This window comes from Corvus kubaryi, unplaced genomic scaffold (genome assembly GCF_017639235.1).
Source record: "Corvus kubaryi isolate FWS band 111438036 unplaced genomic scaffold, C.kubaryi_AGA036_p1.0 37354, whole genome shotgun sequence".
Lineage (NCBI taxonomy): Eukaryota > Metazoa > Chordata > Aves > Passeriformes > Corvidae > Corvus > Corvus kubaryi.
In genome coordinates this window covers 203,621-220,157 of record NW_024581116.1, presented here as the reverse complement: position 1 = coordinate 220,157, position 16,537 = coordinate 203,621, and the positions used below count along the sequence as shown (strand labels likewise).

Genomic DNA, 16,537 nt, shown 5'->3' with positions numbered 1-16,537 from the left:
CTCAGTGTTTTATCACTACCTGTTCCTGGGCAAGCCGAGCTGCTCCACAAAAGCTGGCAGGATCACCGTGGCTCTCAGCCCAGACCTCAAATCTGCTTGGCTGCCCCTACCAAGGACAACCACCGTGGTGCTTATTGAAGACTTCCAAGCGCAGCATCACACCCAGCGGTGCCGGTGTCCTGCCCTGCCCACGCAGAACCCCTTCCCTCCTGCCAACCTCAACTCCCACCACGAGAAAACCCTCAGAGGACAGAAATTCATCTAGCTCCTACTGGCCAGCATCCTGCTTTCCAAAGCCAAAAGCACAGATCCAGGCCTTTGGCTCAGACAGGAGTTCTTGATTTCATGAGAGATGAAATAACCTGGCCTCACTCGATGCAGCGCGAGGCTCCTTCCGGCACACTGCCAGGAGCTGTGGGGGCAGGGAGGAGATGGGATCCAGCATGGCATTTCCACCAGAGCCAAGCCCCTGGGATGATGCCTTTCCTCCCCACAGCCAAGCTCTTTCTCCCAATGCAGACCCAAAAACTCGAGGAAATGAGTCCAGCACAGCAGGGGACTCCAGGGCGTTTGAGACAGCTCCCGATGAGCTGCAAATCCAGTGGGAATTGCTGCCCTGCACTTGGATAGGGTGTGAGCGGGCTGTCAAAGCTCCTTCCAGACACACTGCCAGAGCTGAGCAGGCTGGCATTTTGTAAAAAAACCTGATGTTCTTTTGGCCGTGTTTGGGATAATTAATCTTTAAAAAACTGGGGACGCAGAGGCGACATCCCAGATGCACAAAAAGCAGCGTTGAGGTGTTTGTTCAGACAATGATATTTGGGTGTTATCCTGTGGTTAACACACTCAGATCCTGATGTATTGATAAATGGGAATGGCTGTGACCTGAGCTCCTAAAGGAGCCCTGTTATCACATCCAGAGCCATCCCAAGGGAGAGCCAGGATGCTGGGATCCTCCTGCATCCCAGGCACTGCCGGGAGGGAATGTGCTCCTCTCATGACTGGTCTCTCCCCACCAGCCAGCCTCACCATTCCCAGCTGGCTCCCAGCTTTGGTCCAGGACTGGACAAGTCCCAGGACATGCTTGGTGTGGATGGAGCTGTAGGTGGGCAAGGGAGACATCAGTCCTCACCCACCCCATAGAAATCCTCTGGAATCTGCTCTGTTGCTGGATTTGATGGCACCAAAAACATCCATTTATCTGAGCACCCACCCCAAACCTGAGACACTCGTAGCAGGATGTTTCCTCAGTCATGCATCGCCTGAAGAGCTGTCCCTGGCTTTTACAGTGGCTTCCCCTGGCAATTCTTCACCTTCTTGTTGTTCCTTTAATCTCCCCTTGTAAAGATGGATCGGGAAGTTACCGTTATCCCCTTTCTTATGTATTAATTATTCCCTGCTCCCTCCTCTTCACCTTGAAACAGCTACAGCCCCTCCTTTATGCCCTGAACCTCTGCCTTTGCTACCTCCGACTTAAAGCCTTTTCAAAATCTGAATTTAAAAGATTTATAGACTATTTTAAGACTCATCTCTAGAGGTATGAGAAGGGTATTCAGCTCCAAAGCCATCCAAAGGCAGCGCATGCTGAATATAAATTGGCAAAACAGATGCATTTTTAAAATACGCGTAATTAAATAATGCAACATAAACCCCGGCATAAATTATCCCCCGCTGAGAACAAAACCACACAGGAAGATACCACGGAAAGGCTTTTCTTAAACTGATGCTGTGTCCACGCACGGAAAATGTGCAAACACTTGGTCTCCATTTAAACTCCTCAGCTGAGATCAGTGGGTCGCTCACCTCCGAGAGGAGAAAACAGCTTGAGATACAAATAAAACTGATTATTTATTCATTTTCATACAGGAGCAGCTGTCACATCTTCCCAGAGAAGCGAAAGGAGAAGGATACTTGTTTTAATGTTAAAGGGATGCAGACACTTATTTTTATTCTGTGTGTTGCTGTTAGTGGCTGTGCAATTAGAGATGCACATGGAGTTGGATGTCCAATTAGATTTATTTTACAATTAAGTTTAATTATTTGGCTCAAAGAAGGTCCCTGGGATAACACACTGTCATGTTCCAATAACTCCACTGCTGCAGCTCATTCCCTTCTCAACTTCCTGAAATTCCTCTGTGTGCTTTCCATGAAAGCTCACAGGGAAAAACTGCGGAGTGCAAAGCCCATGATCCAACTTCCACTGGCAGGTCTGGGATCACGAGCCAGATGTACGAGCTGCTGTTTGCTGTGAAGCCAGGGAAAGTCATTTGAAGAAGAAAGAGCTCACTCTTTTGAGGGTTTTGATACTCATAACCCAAAGTTTTAGTTTGGTAGGAGTTTTTTTGCAGTGGAATAGGCAATTCCCAAAGGTGAGATCATGGAATCACAGAATCACTAAGGCTGTGGAGATCTAAAGTGATCAAATCTAACCATCAACCCATGATCCACAGCCAGCACATCCACACGTTTTAAAAACACCTCCAGGGATGGGAACTCCACCTCCCTGGGCAGTTCCAATGCCTTTCGGTGGAGAAATCCCTCCTGATGTCCACCCTGAGCCTCCCCTGGCCCAGCCTGAGGCCGTTCCCTCTTCTCCTGTCCCTGTTCCCTGCGAGCAGAGCCCGATCCCCCCCCGGCTGTCCCCTCCTGTCAGGGACTTGTGCAGAGCCACAAGGTCCCCCCTGAGCCTCCTTTGCTCCAGGCTGAGCCCCTTTCCCAGCTCCCTCAGCCTCTCCTGCTGCTCCAGCCCCTTTCCCAGCTCCGTTCCCTTCCCTGGACACACTCCCAGAGCTGAAACACCCCAGGGACGACGATGGATGGCGGCAGGAGTGTCCCTAGCATGGATTCAGCACAAGCAGGGCGTGCATACATTATTATTTGTCAACTCTGAACTTCATCCTCTGTGTCTCTTCTCCCTCTCCAAATACCCCTTGGCTGTTTAGTGGTAATTTTAACAGCAAAGAGGTTGCTGGTTAAATCAGCTTTCCTTCCAAAGCTCTGGATAATGATAGCCCTGGTGTGTCCCATTTTAACAAACCAGTGCCATCCACCCTTCCCTAATCTCACAGGGCAGCTGTTCCATTGATGAATGCCTCCAAACAACTCCGAGATCTCGGGATGGAAAAATCCTGCCAAGGATTTTCAAAGGTTGGCCCTGCACAGTAGCAATGTTGCCCTTTTGGATTCAAAGTCACAAAACCCGATGAATTTCACCCAACGCCTGATAACGCAGCGCCAGTGAGGTGGTGAAACAGAAGTGTTGTATGGATAAGGCTGAGAGCCAGGAATTCCAGGCTGGAGAAGCCCAGCTCTGTATCACTGAACACAGGAAAAAACAACAGGCTGGTGTCAGCTCGCCTATTTCCATCCCTGATGAATTTTATTTGCACTATAAAACTCCACCCAAGGGGAAGGTGCTTCCCACGATGACCTCGCCATCTCTCCAGCATCCCGTGTCTGGCTCCGTGTCTCCATCCAACCCTGGTGGCTGAGCTCTCCCCAGACAAGGTCCAGGAGCACGTTCTGATGAAATGGGGACGCCTTCCTCACACCCCCTGCGTTAAACCCACTTTGCTAATATTAGGTAAAACACAGAGATGCCATTTGGGACCACTGTTGAGAAAGAGAACATGCCAAGAGACAGAAGGAGGGCAGGCAGCAGCTTTTAACTCCATCCAAAAGGTGGAGTGTTACTGCCTGGAGCTCAGGGATGAGGGATTCAAACCACTTGTGGGTAGCAAAAGCTTCCCACACTGGTAAATACCAACAGCTCAGGAATGGATGTGAGCACTGTCAGCAAGCCCAGGAACAGATCCCACGCTTCTGCTCCAGATTAGACCCAACTCAGACCCTGGGATTCAGCAGGAGTTTGGCTCAGCCAGCTGCAAATCCTTGCAGCACCCTGGCCCATCCCTGGAGCAGAGAGAGCCTGAGGAACAGCCAGGTTAGAGTGACCACTGCTCTGAACTGGCTCTCATCTCCTGGATCTGTTTTGGGACTCACAGGGAAGCTGGCACTGTACCAGGCAGGGAAGAGCTGCACAAAGAACTGACTGGGAAAGCCTGGCCTTGTTTTGGCAAAAATATCCGTTTCCCTGCTTGTCTGACTTCCCCAGTTGTGCCCCCAGTGGAGCACTCAGAGATGTGTCAAGCCAGGCACAAGCTCCTTCTTATCCTTGGAAGAGCCAAACGAGAGCCCAGAACAGCCACACAAGAGCCCAAGAACCACTCACAGACTGCAACTCCCTGACCTGATTTCCATAAACAAGCAAAACCCCAAAACCTCTGAAGTATGAAAGCCCAGATCTCCCTCAGCCCATCACCAGCTAATTCCTGCACTTCCGATTTCCCTGGAAAAGGCACGTTGCCAGTCCCCTGCTCCATGCCCAGAAGTCTGGAAGCAAAGGGACTGGGAGCTGAGAGGTGGATCTGAGAAGGGCTGTCACATCCCATCTGTGAGACAGGAGATGGAAGAGTCAGGAGGCAGCTCCGGAACATCCCTGAGCATCTCCTCCCCTTGCCAAGGCATCAGAGCCGTGCAGGACCAGGTCATGGCATGGGAGGAAACACAGCAACATCCTGGAGACACAGAAATGCACAACAGAGAGACAGACAACAGGAAAGTGCTGGAAATCCACGGGCTGTGATCCCAGGGGATTATTGGAAATACCTCCTTTCTGCTCACTAAGTGAGGCAGAGCTTATCTTTCCACACTTTGCTCTTTGGCTGATAGCCCGGCTGCTTTAATTACCAGAGGCTTTAGTCAGTGCAAATCCTCTGTATTGTTGTGCATTGTTGTGCAATTACTTCTTCAGCAGGTTCCTCCTCAGGATCTGTCAGAAAGGATTTCCACTACAGCAGGAAAACAAAACACCTGGCAGAGCAGGTGCCATTATTTGTAAATTTGTTCGCACGGGTGCGTCTCACTCTTCTGGAATACATTACACCCAAGGATGCTCGGAGATGTTTTCAGCATTTAAAAGCTGCTCTGACCCATCCTACAAGAGCTTCAGTGCAAACATTTGTATCCGAGGGCATCCCAACAAACATCACAGCCCAACAAAGGGAGGAGGGAATTGCAGTCAGACTATAACTCACTGAGCAGCTACTAAAAAACCCGGAATATAAACTCAGATACAGCAGAGCCAAGAAGCCATCAAGTTTGCAGGCAGGTTATTGTTTTGATGGGAAGAGGACAGTGGATTTATTAATGTCTATGTGGCTGGGAGCAGCAACCATAAAGCACTCAGGCACATAAACTCACTTTTGGCTTCCAGGTTTATTCCAGACTGGAAGCCTTCCGGGGACTTGTGAGATGAGAAGGCTGAGATCTTACAGGGGAAGTTCTGGGTGAAATGATGACAGCTTGCTGCCAGCATCCCTGCCCTCAAATCCATTATGGAGGGATGAGAGCTCCTGTATGGAATGTTGGAAGAAAAGAACTGTCCCAGTACCCACAGCATGATCCCCAAATTGGCATTTTATCCCTCGTTGTTCCAGGAGCACAGCTCACTGGGAACTGCAGTTTCCATCAGCTCAAAGAGCAGAGCACAGGGTTGTGATGTCCCCCTGAATGTGGCCAAACAAAGGGAGAGGCATCTTCCCCAAACACACAATTTTCCTTCCAGGTGGCAGAGCCAGCCAGTGACAAATCTGGATGTGACCCCCAGATGGGTTTCTAAGGAATTTGTAGATTTCAATTTTTGGATCCTAATTCCTGGAATCCTTGGCTAAATCCTACTTTACACCAGCCCACCATTCTTCCACCCAGAGGAGCAGGGAACCCTCTCCACGCCCAAGCCATGGGCAATGTCATGTCCTTCAAAGCTTCATTTATCCCAAGGCTTTTAATATTTGCTTCAACAAAATCCAGGAGTAAAAAATGCTTCCATCAAGAGGCAGTCAATGCATTACTGCCAAACACATGGTTGGGATGAATCCAGACTCCCAGAACCACCTCCCACAAGCCACAAGATAGGATGGGAATTAAGGACCAGCATGTGTTAGAAATTATGGACTTCACATAAATGAGTCACAATTCAAAACAATTCCTTTTATAAATTCCAATAAAACCAGCCTAATTACTATCAGTGTTTTGAAACCAACCTGCTTTGTCACCTGTGTTCAGAGCAAGAGGAAAATGAGCCCTGTTGGAAAGAGTTTTCCAGTTTATGGCTGTTCTGAAGCTTTTCTTACTCCCTCTTAGCTCTCTTCTGTCACAGTTCAAGATGAGGCTGTCTCTTGTCACAGAGATAAGCCAGGCTCCCACCAGCCAGGCTCTGGGCAGCTCAGAGATCAAAGCCACGATCATCCCTTCCACATCCAGGTTGGAAATGGAACTTCCCTGCCCCAAATGTTTTCAATGTCATGAACAAAGCCCATTTCTCTTCCCTCCACGAAGCTCAAACCCCTCAGAGTTCAGTTCAAATGAGCATTCAGAAAGCTGAAGACTTTGCTGAACTATCTGGATCTGAAAGTGTTACCTGGGAAGACAGAACCTTCACCACATTTCCCATCTTTCTGCTGTTAGAAAATCTGGGAATAGGTGAAAACAGCATTTCTGTGAACTTACATGGAGACACAGAGGTAGATGTTTCTGAGACCAGGTGTCGCTTTCTCCGTGCCCCAGTTTCCCTTTAGGACCCTCAGCTCCTTGCTGATGGTCCTTTGGCCAATTTCAGGAGAAGGAAAAAAATCCTCACCTTTCTTAACAGGGCTAACACAGATTTTCATTAATTAACTAAAGGCTTTAAGTAAATGGAAGTGTCTGAAAACTACTGATTTTCTCACAGTCTCTGAAGTGACATCCCCTTGCTGTCATCAGGAGAAAAAGCTCCATCCTTTCTGGGTGCTTGTAGTGAAACAACTGCTTCCAGGGATTCTGGAGACAGGACATGGGGAAAACAAACTGCAGCCCTTTGGTTCTGAATCCAGCTACTCCATCACCTGTTGTCACTGGCTTTCCACAGGAGATGAACCTTTTCCAGAAGTCCAGGAAGGAGCCAAGTGCTGCTTTTTGGACAGAGGAGCATTCTGCATGCCCAGCAGGGCAGGGAGGCCCATCAGGCTTTATCGCTAAGCACAGCTTGATTTTAAGAAAATGGGAAAAGAGCATCCATGAATTAGATAAGGGAGAGCAGCACCTGCTTCCTCACCAGACACAGGCAAGGAAAGGGGAAGGGACTGTGGGGAAAAGGGGAAGGAGACTGTCCAGGGGGTGGCTGCTGCTGCCAGCCCAGCCCAGCCCAAAACTTGGGAGTAAATCATCACCTTCTGCAATGTCTCTGCTGATTGATCCACAGAGTTTGGGGAGGCATCTGGGAGCTACATGAGACATGCAGCAACAAGCAGCGATTAAAACCTCTCTCTTGCTTCTCATCTCTTTCTCTAACCTCATATCCAAGAGGCACCTTCCTCTTTGTAACCTTCTCATGTCCCTCACAGCTGCCTCTTTGATGTCCCAATGCCCCATGAGGTCCCTTCTGTTCCAGCAAATGCAGATTTTCTTTTGTCCCATCTCTTTCATACCCAAATTCCTGACCTCCGTGAGTACAGCTCACCTCCTTCCCTCCTGTGCCAGGGGATCCATCCGTGTCTTATGGCACAGCACCAAGTTATGGCCACTCTGGGAGGCAGGGCTGTCTTCACAAATAAGGCAGCCTGTGCAGAATGCACAATCAAATGGCTTTGCACAGCAGAACTACTCCACCAGGACAGATAAAAGCCTGGGAAGAAAGGAAATGCAGATATCCAGGCTCTGGGACTTTATGGGAAGAGAGGCATAGCTTGCAGTGAAGTGGATGTCAACACTCAACTCCATCACAACAAAGTCCCAGAGGATGGAAAGTAGGTGAAAACAAAAGGAAAAAAGAGAGGAAATGCATCCATACACTCCATTCCCCCCATGCCTGTTCCAGTGTACGGAATAATTTGGGGACATTTGATATTCTGTTGGTATTTAAACAGGTCACAATAAAACCCTAAAAGTAGCAGGAATCCAGCCCTGGAAAAACAGTGTGGGTTTTGCTGCTGCACTGCCTGCAGTGCCAAGTCCTGTCGCGCTGCTTTTGTCCCCCAGCGGTTGTGACAGAGCCTGCTCCAAACGGGGAGCGTTTGAGATGCACAGGCAGCTTCCGTGGTGATGTTTAATGCTTCAGCACGGAGGACTGGCCCCTGGGACATCTGCAGGCTTTCACATGTGACAAAACCCACCCAATTATGTCCCCAGCAGCGTGCAAGGATGCTTCCCTCCCTTGCTTTTCCTTTCCAGTGCCCCAAATACGCTTCCTTCTGGTCACCGACCACATTAGCTGCATCCTGAGCCAAGGGAATTCCAGGGGCTGGGGCTACAGTAAGGTTTTATCTGTGGAAAAGCCATCACAAACCAGCATATGGCATGGGGGAGAATGACGGGTTGGGTCTAGCGAGGATTGTGAGGGTGTTGGAATTAATATTCCAAGTCCAAATTCCGAGGAGTCGGCACTGCTTGTTCCATTATCATCCCACGTTCACGCCTCGCTGCACCTTTGCTCAGGCCCTGCAGTGACAAGCATCTGGATTTCAGGATTCACAGGTAAACTAAGCAGCAAATTTGTTCCTTCCTCTGCTGCTACACAGCAGAAAAAATACATATGGAGATGGCAAACCTCGCAGGGATTTCAGAACTCGGCTGCCTCCCCGGCAGCACCGGCTGCGCTGGCAGCAGGTGGTGCTGCAAACCCGGCAGCGGCGCCCAGGCACTTCTGTGGAACGTCTCCCTGCCTTCTAAAACTGCTCTCGTGGAGAAACTGAGCTCACAAACCCGGGATACACTGCTGGTAATGCTGGTGCACTGAGTATGGCCTGTTCAAGCCAAGGATGGGGCCAATCTCCTGTGTGAAGTGACTCAGTGCTAAGAAACACAGGGATTTTCTCAGCCGATTTTGTGTGAATTGTTCCTTCTGGAAGTAAACCTGGAGCCCCCCACGCCCATATGCAATTCAGGAGCTCAAAGCAAAGTTGGGTTTCTTCTGATTTGGAACACAAGAGCTGTGAGTCAAAGTAAGACAGGGGAAAGCAGGATAAAGCTGGGACTCACCAAAGAGTTTCTGCAGGTGAGTTGGCCCAGAAAAGCACAAGCCACATCACCAAGGAAGAGTTTGGTAAATGCTGAATTACCAAACTGAACCAGACCCTGAGCTGGTATTTAGGCAAAGCTCCCAGGAAGGAGAAGGACTGACTGAAGGGGTGGTGTTGATGAACATGGAGGTTTTATTCTCTTTTACAGCTCCTGGTCAGTGTGATGATCTCACTCTGGATCACACACACCACTGCAGCTTATCTCAAGCTGCTGGTTAGTTTGGAAGGTTGATGCTGCTATTATCAGAAAACCAAGCTTGAGGATCCAGCTGCTTGCTGAAAGACAAGTAGAGAAGCTCATGGTGCCACCATGGCCACCACCCTGACCAGGTTCTGTCCTCCTCCTCTTGGCCAGAAGTATCACCTACAGATCCTGCTGTGCTCCTTAAAATGGAGATATCAAAGACCCTTTGAGTCCTTCTGCTGGAAAGGACATGCAAACCTCAGGCATCTGAGCTTTGAGCCAGCTCAGCACAGCACATTTACACAGCCAGAGCCCAAACAGCAGGGAAAGTCAGGACAGCATTCCCTGCCCAGCCTGCTCCTGATTAATAAATGCCATGTCAAGGGACCCAAACAGGTCTGCAGACCCGGCAGCACTTCCAGATTAGCCATTTTCCACAGATTATTCCTTTTTAAACAAGCAGCAAAATGGAATGAGCCCTCTCAGCCAGCCACCAGGCCAGCAGCAAAGGACATTACGCCACTGGAAGTGGCTGCAGGGATCAAAGGCAGCGACTTATTCTGGAACAAAGCTGGAGGAAGGGATTAGTCACTGCCGGCAGCCATAGGAGCTGGCACTGAACCCAGCCTAAGTGCTCAGAGACGCCTCCAGCACTCACAGCCCACCTCAGCCCCGAGCAGGAGGAGAAACCAAACTGCTGCAGGGCTTTTCCAGCCACGGCTCTGCCACTGAGGGCCCTCACACAGCCAGCAGAGGGAGAGAAGCTGGAAGTTCTGGCTGTCACTTCTTAGCATGCGAGCAGAGGTTGTGAAAATACTGGTTTGGGCTGGATAAGGTTTAGCTCCAAATCACAGAATCACAGAACGGTTTGGGCTGGAAGGGACCTTAAATCTCACCCAGTCCCACCCCCTACCACAGGCAGGGACACCTTCCACCATCCCAGGCTGCTCCAAACCCCGTCCAACCTGGCCTGGAACATTTCCAGGGATGGGGCAGCCAGAGGTTCCCTAGAGAAGGGAGAAGCTCAGCAGTGGCTGTGATGTGGCTGTTGGAGCTGGAACAGTCCCACTCCTTCTGTCCTGGGAAGTTCTCCTAAGGCAGTGCCACAGAGACAAACACTCGGGGAAAGTGAGGCTTTGAGCTTGCACAAACAAGAGTTCTCATTCACACCGTTGGGTTTTGCTGCGATACTGATTAACGTGGGATGGGAAGAGTTTTTACAGCTTTAAATGTGAGGGCAAAGTACCTACATCTGTTCCAGGGGCAGCCCTGAGTGACTACAAACAACTTCACATTATGTTGGATTTCCACCTACTCCCTTCAGGCTGGGGACAGGGACAGAATATTTGATCAGACTCCTGTGCAGCTTAGCAATCTCACTGATGTTTTAGTAAATTATGCCATCTATATTTAAGTCAAAGTTTTTTAAAAATCAAATATATTCTGTCTCCCTGTTTATCTCGTTATCCATGAAAGATTCAAAGATCCAACGCAGCTTTGAGCTTGGCTCTTGATTAATTCCCAGCCCACCAGGGAAAAGAAATCTGCTTGGGAGGACAACCCCCAAATCACAGCCAAGCAGCACAGTTTGCACACGACGTTTCAAGGAACTCATCAATAAATAAGGTTAACACACGGAAGCCCAACTCTCCTTTGGGGAATTCTGCTAGCACAGAGCCACACATCTCTTGCCACCAGCAGGCCCTGGTGGGGTTTAGGACACTTATTTTGCTTCCAAAGGCTCTTTAAGCCTCGGACATGCTACACACGTTGTTTTGTCTCATTAGCCTGTGATTTACATAAAATGATAAAATGGTTTGGGTTGGAAGGCACCTTAAAGCTCATCCGGTGCCACCCCTGCCACGGGCAGGGACACCTTCCACCATCCCAGGTTGCTCCAGGTTGCTCCAAGCCCTGTCCAACCTGGCCTTGGACACTTCCAGGGATCCAGGGGCAGCCACAGCTTCTCTGGGCACCCTCTGCCAGGGCCTCACCACCCTCACAGCCAACAATTCCTTCCCAATATCCCATCCATCCCTGTCCTCTGGCAGTGGGAAGCCATTCCCTGTGTCCTGTCCCCCCAGCCCTTGTCCCAAGTCTCTCTCCAGCTCTCCTGGAGCCCCTTTAGGCCCTGGAAGGGGCTCTGAGCTCTCCCTGGATCCTTTTCTTCCCCAGGTGAACACCCCCAGCTCTCCCAGCCTGGCTCCAGAGCAGAGGGGCTCCAGCCCTCAAAGCATCTCTGTGGCTTCTTCTGGACTCACTCCAACAGATCCATGTCCTTCTGATCACAGATTTTCTTCAGTGACCTTCTGGCTTCAGGTGCTTTGATCCAGGATCATGCTGGCACACATGTGCTGCTGCTGTGCTGCTCCTCAGTCAGATGGTGCCTGGACCCATTTCAATCACAACCCAAATCCACCCTCATCCCCTTCTCTTCTCCCCTCAAGTTTCCCCGCAAAGCTCTGTGCTCTGGGACCTGAACACAGAGCAATTCCTTGCATCCCGAAGTCACTGGCAACGTATTTGTTACATAGAGATACACCACCACTTCCAGATCTGAGAGAATTGGATATTCCCCATCAAAAGACCTTTTTTTCCCCATAAGGAAATCAGATTCACAGCTCTTCAGTTCCTTCTGACACCAGCAAGTACTGACTTGTGCCTCCTGCCAATCCCACATCCCCACCTGCCTCTTCCCCTGGCCAGCACGTCCCACATCTCAGCCAACAAGGCTCAGACAGAGCCTCACCTCTGCTCCCAACATTCTTGTCATCCTTTTCCAGAGGCAGACCTTAGGATTTGTCACTGTCTGATGAAGCCCAGGGAAGTTTTCCATCATTGCCACACCAAACCATCCATGCAGATGAATGGTACAAACTCCCAACAGGATTAAACACCCAGTCTGGAGATGGGCTTAGCAACAGGCACGTCGGTGGGATGGATGCCTGGAGGCTGCTCAGGGTTAACCCTCCTGCGAGAGATCCCAGAAGACTTGGGCTCTTTTAAAAACTGGGATTTAGAAAACTGGGAAGAAAGCAGAACTATTATCAGACCAACACACCCCTTCAGAAAGGACCTGGCAGAAGCTCTCCGTGATCCAGCCACTCGCCAGCACTTGGCCATGAGCACAGTGTCACCATCCACCGTCCCAAAGCAGGCACACAACAATTTCCTCCTCTGGAACCCCACAGTTCCCAACATTCCCCACAGCGCATCCCCCCCAGCACGTGGCTCGAAGGTGACACGAAGCAACTCGAGTGTGTCAAGTCCCCGAAAAACCAGAGGGGCTCCAACACAACAGATGTACAGATGAGAGCCAGGTACAAAAAGCCATTACCCTCCATCAACAGAAACGTATTTTTCTTTCACAAATAACACCCATTAGCAACTCCAAGGAGAACAATCTCCGCTCCGAAGGAGGACGCGGTTTTTCAGCAGACACAATGCAAAGATTTTGTCGAATTCAGAGGTTCGAAAGGACTAATGTGAAAGATTATTTCGCAATTATCCAAGCAATTTTCCCTCCTCATTGTTCCTGGACCATAAGGGTTTTTAAATGTGAGCAGAAGGATTTATTCATCACAATAATAATAAAACGAAATATTAAATCAATGAATCTCTTTGCATGCAGCATAAAGCTTCCATTGCTATTAAGCTCAGGAGCGTCCTGTCACATAAACCACACACAGTTTGTGTATTTAAGTACCATCTCCCTCTTTTATTTTCCCCTTCCCTAATTTGTAAGGCATTATCCTTCCATTTGTCCTCTAAACACAACCAGATTCAGACCACACAGTGTTAGTTCTTGTTAGTGGCTCTGCGCCCTTGCTCTCTTTATGAGGGGAGATTTACATTTAATATTCATTGTTAACAATGGCCAGTGAAGAAGGTTATGTTGGGATGACAGGGAAGTCCTAAAATAAATAAAAATTTAGGGAGAATTCACTCCTTACAAGTCAATACCTGAGTGAGTACATTTTCACAGGTCTGAAAATGAAGGCTAGCTTTTGAAGGTGTTGCTTCTTCAGTTTGGCCGGGGAAAAAAAATAATCAACCCAAATATACAGAAAACTCAGCTACAGCCTTGGGAGCATGGAAACTCTCACGGTCACGTCAGCCTTGGCTTGCAACTCCTTCTCTGCCACCCCTTGTGATACAAAGTGAGAGATGAGTTTTGAGGTCTTTGCAGTCAACACGAATTCAGTGGGTCCCTCTTCTGTTTTAATAAAAAATTCATCTGGCAAAGTGCAGAAGCAGTTACTACCTAGATATTTATAAGGTGTCAACTGTCCTCACAGGGAGGCACTTAAAGAACCTAAGCAAAAATTTCCAGCAAGAAACAATCTTCAGCTCTAAGCATCAAAATTCATATTAGCCTCCACAAAAGCCATTCGTATTCCATGAGCGCTATATCCTGGCACCTCTTGTTTTTCTCCATTGATTAAAGTATCCAGACGAGGTACAGACACCTCCAACCATCCCCCAGGACTGAAGCTGAGCTGACACAGCCAACTCCAACACACAAATCCCACCACGAACAAGATCATTATAGATGTAGCTACATCTGTCTTACCATGATTGGGACGCCGATGTCTGGCCACAAGAGATCCTCGGAGGGAAGCTTGGGAGAGTTCCACACCACCACAACTTTATTTAAGTAGGGGAGACCATTGAGCCTTTCTAGGGAGTTCATCAACACTTCCTCCCGCTCGTAAGTCAACATCACCACCGTGAACTGCTCCCGCGGGACGTTGCCACCCAAAGCAGCCTGGAACTCCTTCCCAGAGCCACCTGCTCCTCCACCAATTGGTCGAAATCCAGTCCCAGACCCTAAAAATTTTGCTTCTGATGGTAAAATGGGGTCAAAGGGAGTGTAGGGGAAGAGGTGGAAAGGCCCCGGAGCAGAATTCCAATTCCTGTAGATATCCATTGCGGTGAGGGTGAAATTGCGGAGATATTTGGGAGATGCGTAGGGTGGTTCTGTTTCCACAGGCCCCAAGTCCAGGTCACCATTGTCTGCCATATTGGGGTCTGTACCAGCAGCTTTGCCAGACCGGTGGGGGATCTCCACAGCGGGTTCTTCTCGGATAGGAGCAGCCGGGATTTGGATTCGAGTCCTTATGATAGCTAAGACTGTGCTGAAGACGTTGTCGGAGGTGGAGAAGTAGGTTTCCCACAAGAAGCGGCCCTGCCTCCTCATGGCAAGGAGATCGTTGTCAGAAATGCTTCTCAGAAGGAAGTGCACTTCTGTGATACGTGGCTTTGGTATAATTAAGGCTGCCTCGTTCCACCGGATCACATCGTTGTAGGGTAGCTGAACTTGCTCTCCGAGAACCACTGGGATGGCCCCAACTTCCAGGGCTTCAAACAGTCTCATGGTACACCCTGCGGAGATCACTAAATGGGTGTCCCCGGGGGTGATGATCAGTGCAAAAGTAGAAAGCTTCAGTAGCTCTAGTCTGTCGTCCCTTTCTCCACACAGAGCCCACTCAGTGGGCAGACTCGCCTTAGGCTGGTTCTTACACGTGAACTCCACCAGAACAAAGTCCAGCTTGCTGTCCTGAACAGCCTTCAAGGTGGTGATGATCCGGTCGTCGTAGTCAGCCGGGGCGTTGCCTTCGATCTCCTCTTCGAAAGAGCGAACCTCCTGCAAGCTGGATCGGAGAGACTCGATCTTCTCCCCCTGGAAACTGAACAGGTACTTACGCTTGACCGGCACCTGGGGCGGGATTTCCAGGAAGTTGGGCTCGGACATGGCGTGGACCAGAGGCGATACCACGATGTCAAACCCCGGTCGGTACTGGGTGTCGTAAAAGGTGGACTGGGCGATCATGGCACGCCCTGTGCTGATGTTGTAAATGAAGTTCTGAGTTTCCGACTTCCTCGATAGATTGATGATGAGATGGTTGTGTCCATCAGTCCTCCAATATGGCAAAGAGTGCAACTGTTGCTCTAGTTCAGTAGGTTTTGGCAATACGGGCTCTTGCATTTCCCCCACTAAAATTATATACACACAAGCAATATTTGCATTTTCAGTAACATAAACATTAGTTCTGACAGTCGCCTCAAAGGCCTGTTTAATTAAAGGGTCTAAGGAACTACCAAAAGGGTAATCGTCACTGTTGTAGACATAGACTGGAAAGCCAGACGTCAGCGGGCAGCGTGAGTAGTCAAAGCAGTTGTGCAGCCTGCAGTTCCTGTTGGATTTTGGCAGGGGGAAGGTCGCATCATCCTTGTCTGGCAGCAGCCGGATGGGCAAGGAGAGCTTAGGCTGGTTCTGAGCCATCAGCTCTTTGTAGGAATGCTCAGTCTGACTGATGACATTCTTCAGCTGCAGCAGGTCCTGCTTGGCATTTTCAATGCTCTTCTTGCAGGCCTCGATCTTCAAGTTGAGCTTGGCGATCTCGCTGTTGAGCTCCTGCCGCTTGGCCTCGAGCTGGAGCAGCTCCTCGCTGACCGACTCGCGGATGCGGCACAGGTCCTGCACATGCTTCACCTCACACAGCTCGTTGCCGGTGCGGGGGCCAAAGATGCGCTTGCCGGCATCGTCCGCGTCGTCGATGGTGGTCAGGTAGTAGTGGGCAATGAGGGGGAAGAAAACGAGGATGATGAAGAGGGTGAAGCTAAGCCAGGTGAGCCGGATCCGACTGGACCACCTCAACACCCACGGCTGGCCTCCGTTCCCCACTCCCCCATTGCGCAACATCGTATAGCCAGTCATGAGTTCCAAAGTTGCCGCGCGCACAATCACGTTGGATCAGTAGCCATAACCAAAAGAGTTTTTACAGCAAGTCTCTCAAAAGGAAATGTTATTGTGCCTGCTTAACGAGAAGCCAATGGAAGGGGAATTTCATCTTCTTGCTGTGCCGGCGGCTCTTCCACGCTCGTTTTGCTGCAGGCACAACTTCTGATCCCGTTAGACTCGATCATTGACCTTCTCGCCCACCTCCAGCCCACCCTTGGTCCGCGGGCAACCTTTGCTGGAAGTGTCACAGCGTTGTCATGGTGATTCAAAGTCGCAACCGGCAGAAGAAAAGCACAGTGGGACCGAGCCAAACTCTACCACTGCTCCCGACATCCCGCATTACCATCCAATGAATATGCAGAGGCAGCAGCCATTGCGCAGAAGGAGCCAGAGGGGACTCAGAGCACTGTCAGTCTCTCTCATCGCTGCTGTGAGGGTGAAGCTCTGCCATTCCTACAAGAGAACAGTCAGAGTCAGGCAATGCAACCGAAA

The 16,537-nt window shown here is 49.8% G+C and overlaps 1 protein-coding gene across 5 annotated transcripts in view; it reads right to left on the bottom strand.

Annotated features, from left to right (window-relative positions):
* Positions 1-16,537, bottom strand: part of EXTL3 (exostosin like glycosyltransferase 3) — a 137,432-nt gene that overhangs the window by 13,698 nt on the left and 107,197 nt on the right. For all 5 annotated transcript variants that reach the window (XM_042032752.1, XM_042032751.1, XM_042032750.1 and 2 more), the window contains one exon: positions 13,874-16,498. In XM_042032752.1, the coding sequence (XP_041888686.1) occupies positions 13,874-16,021 (2,148 nt within the window). In that variant the 5' untranslated portion in view covers positions 16,022-16,498. The remainder of the gene's footprint in view (positions 1-13,873; positions 16,499-16,537) is intronic.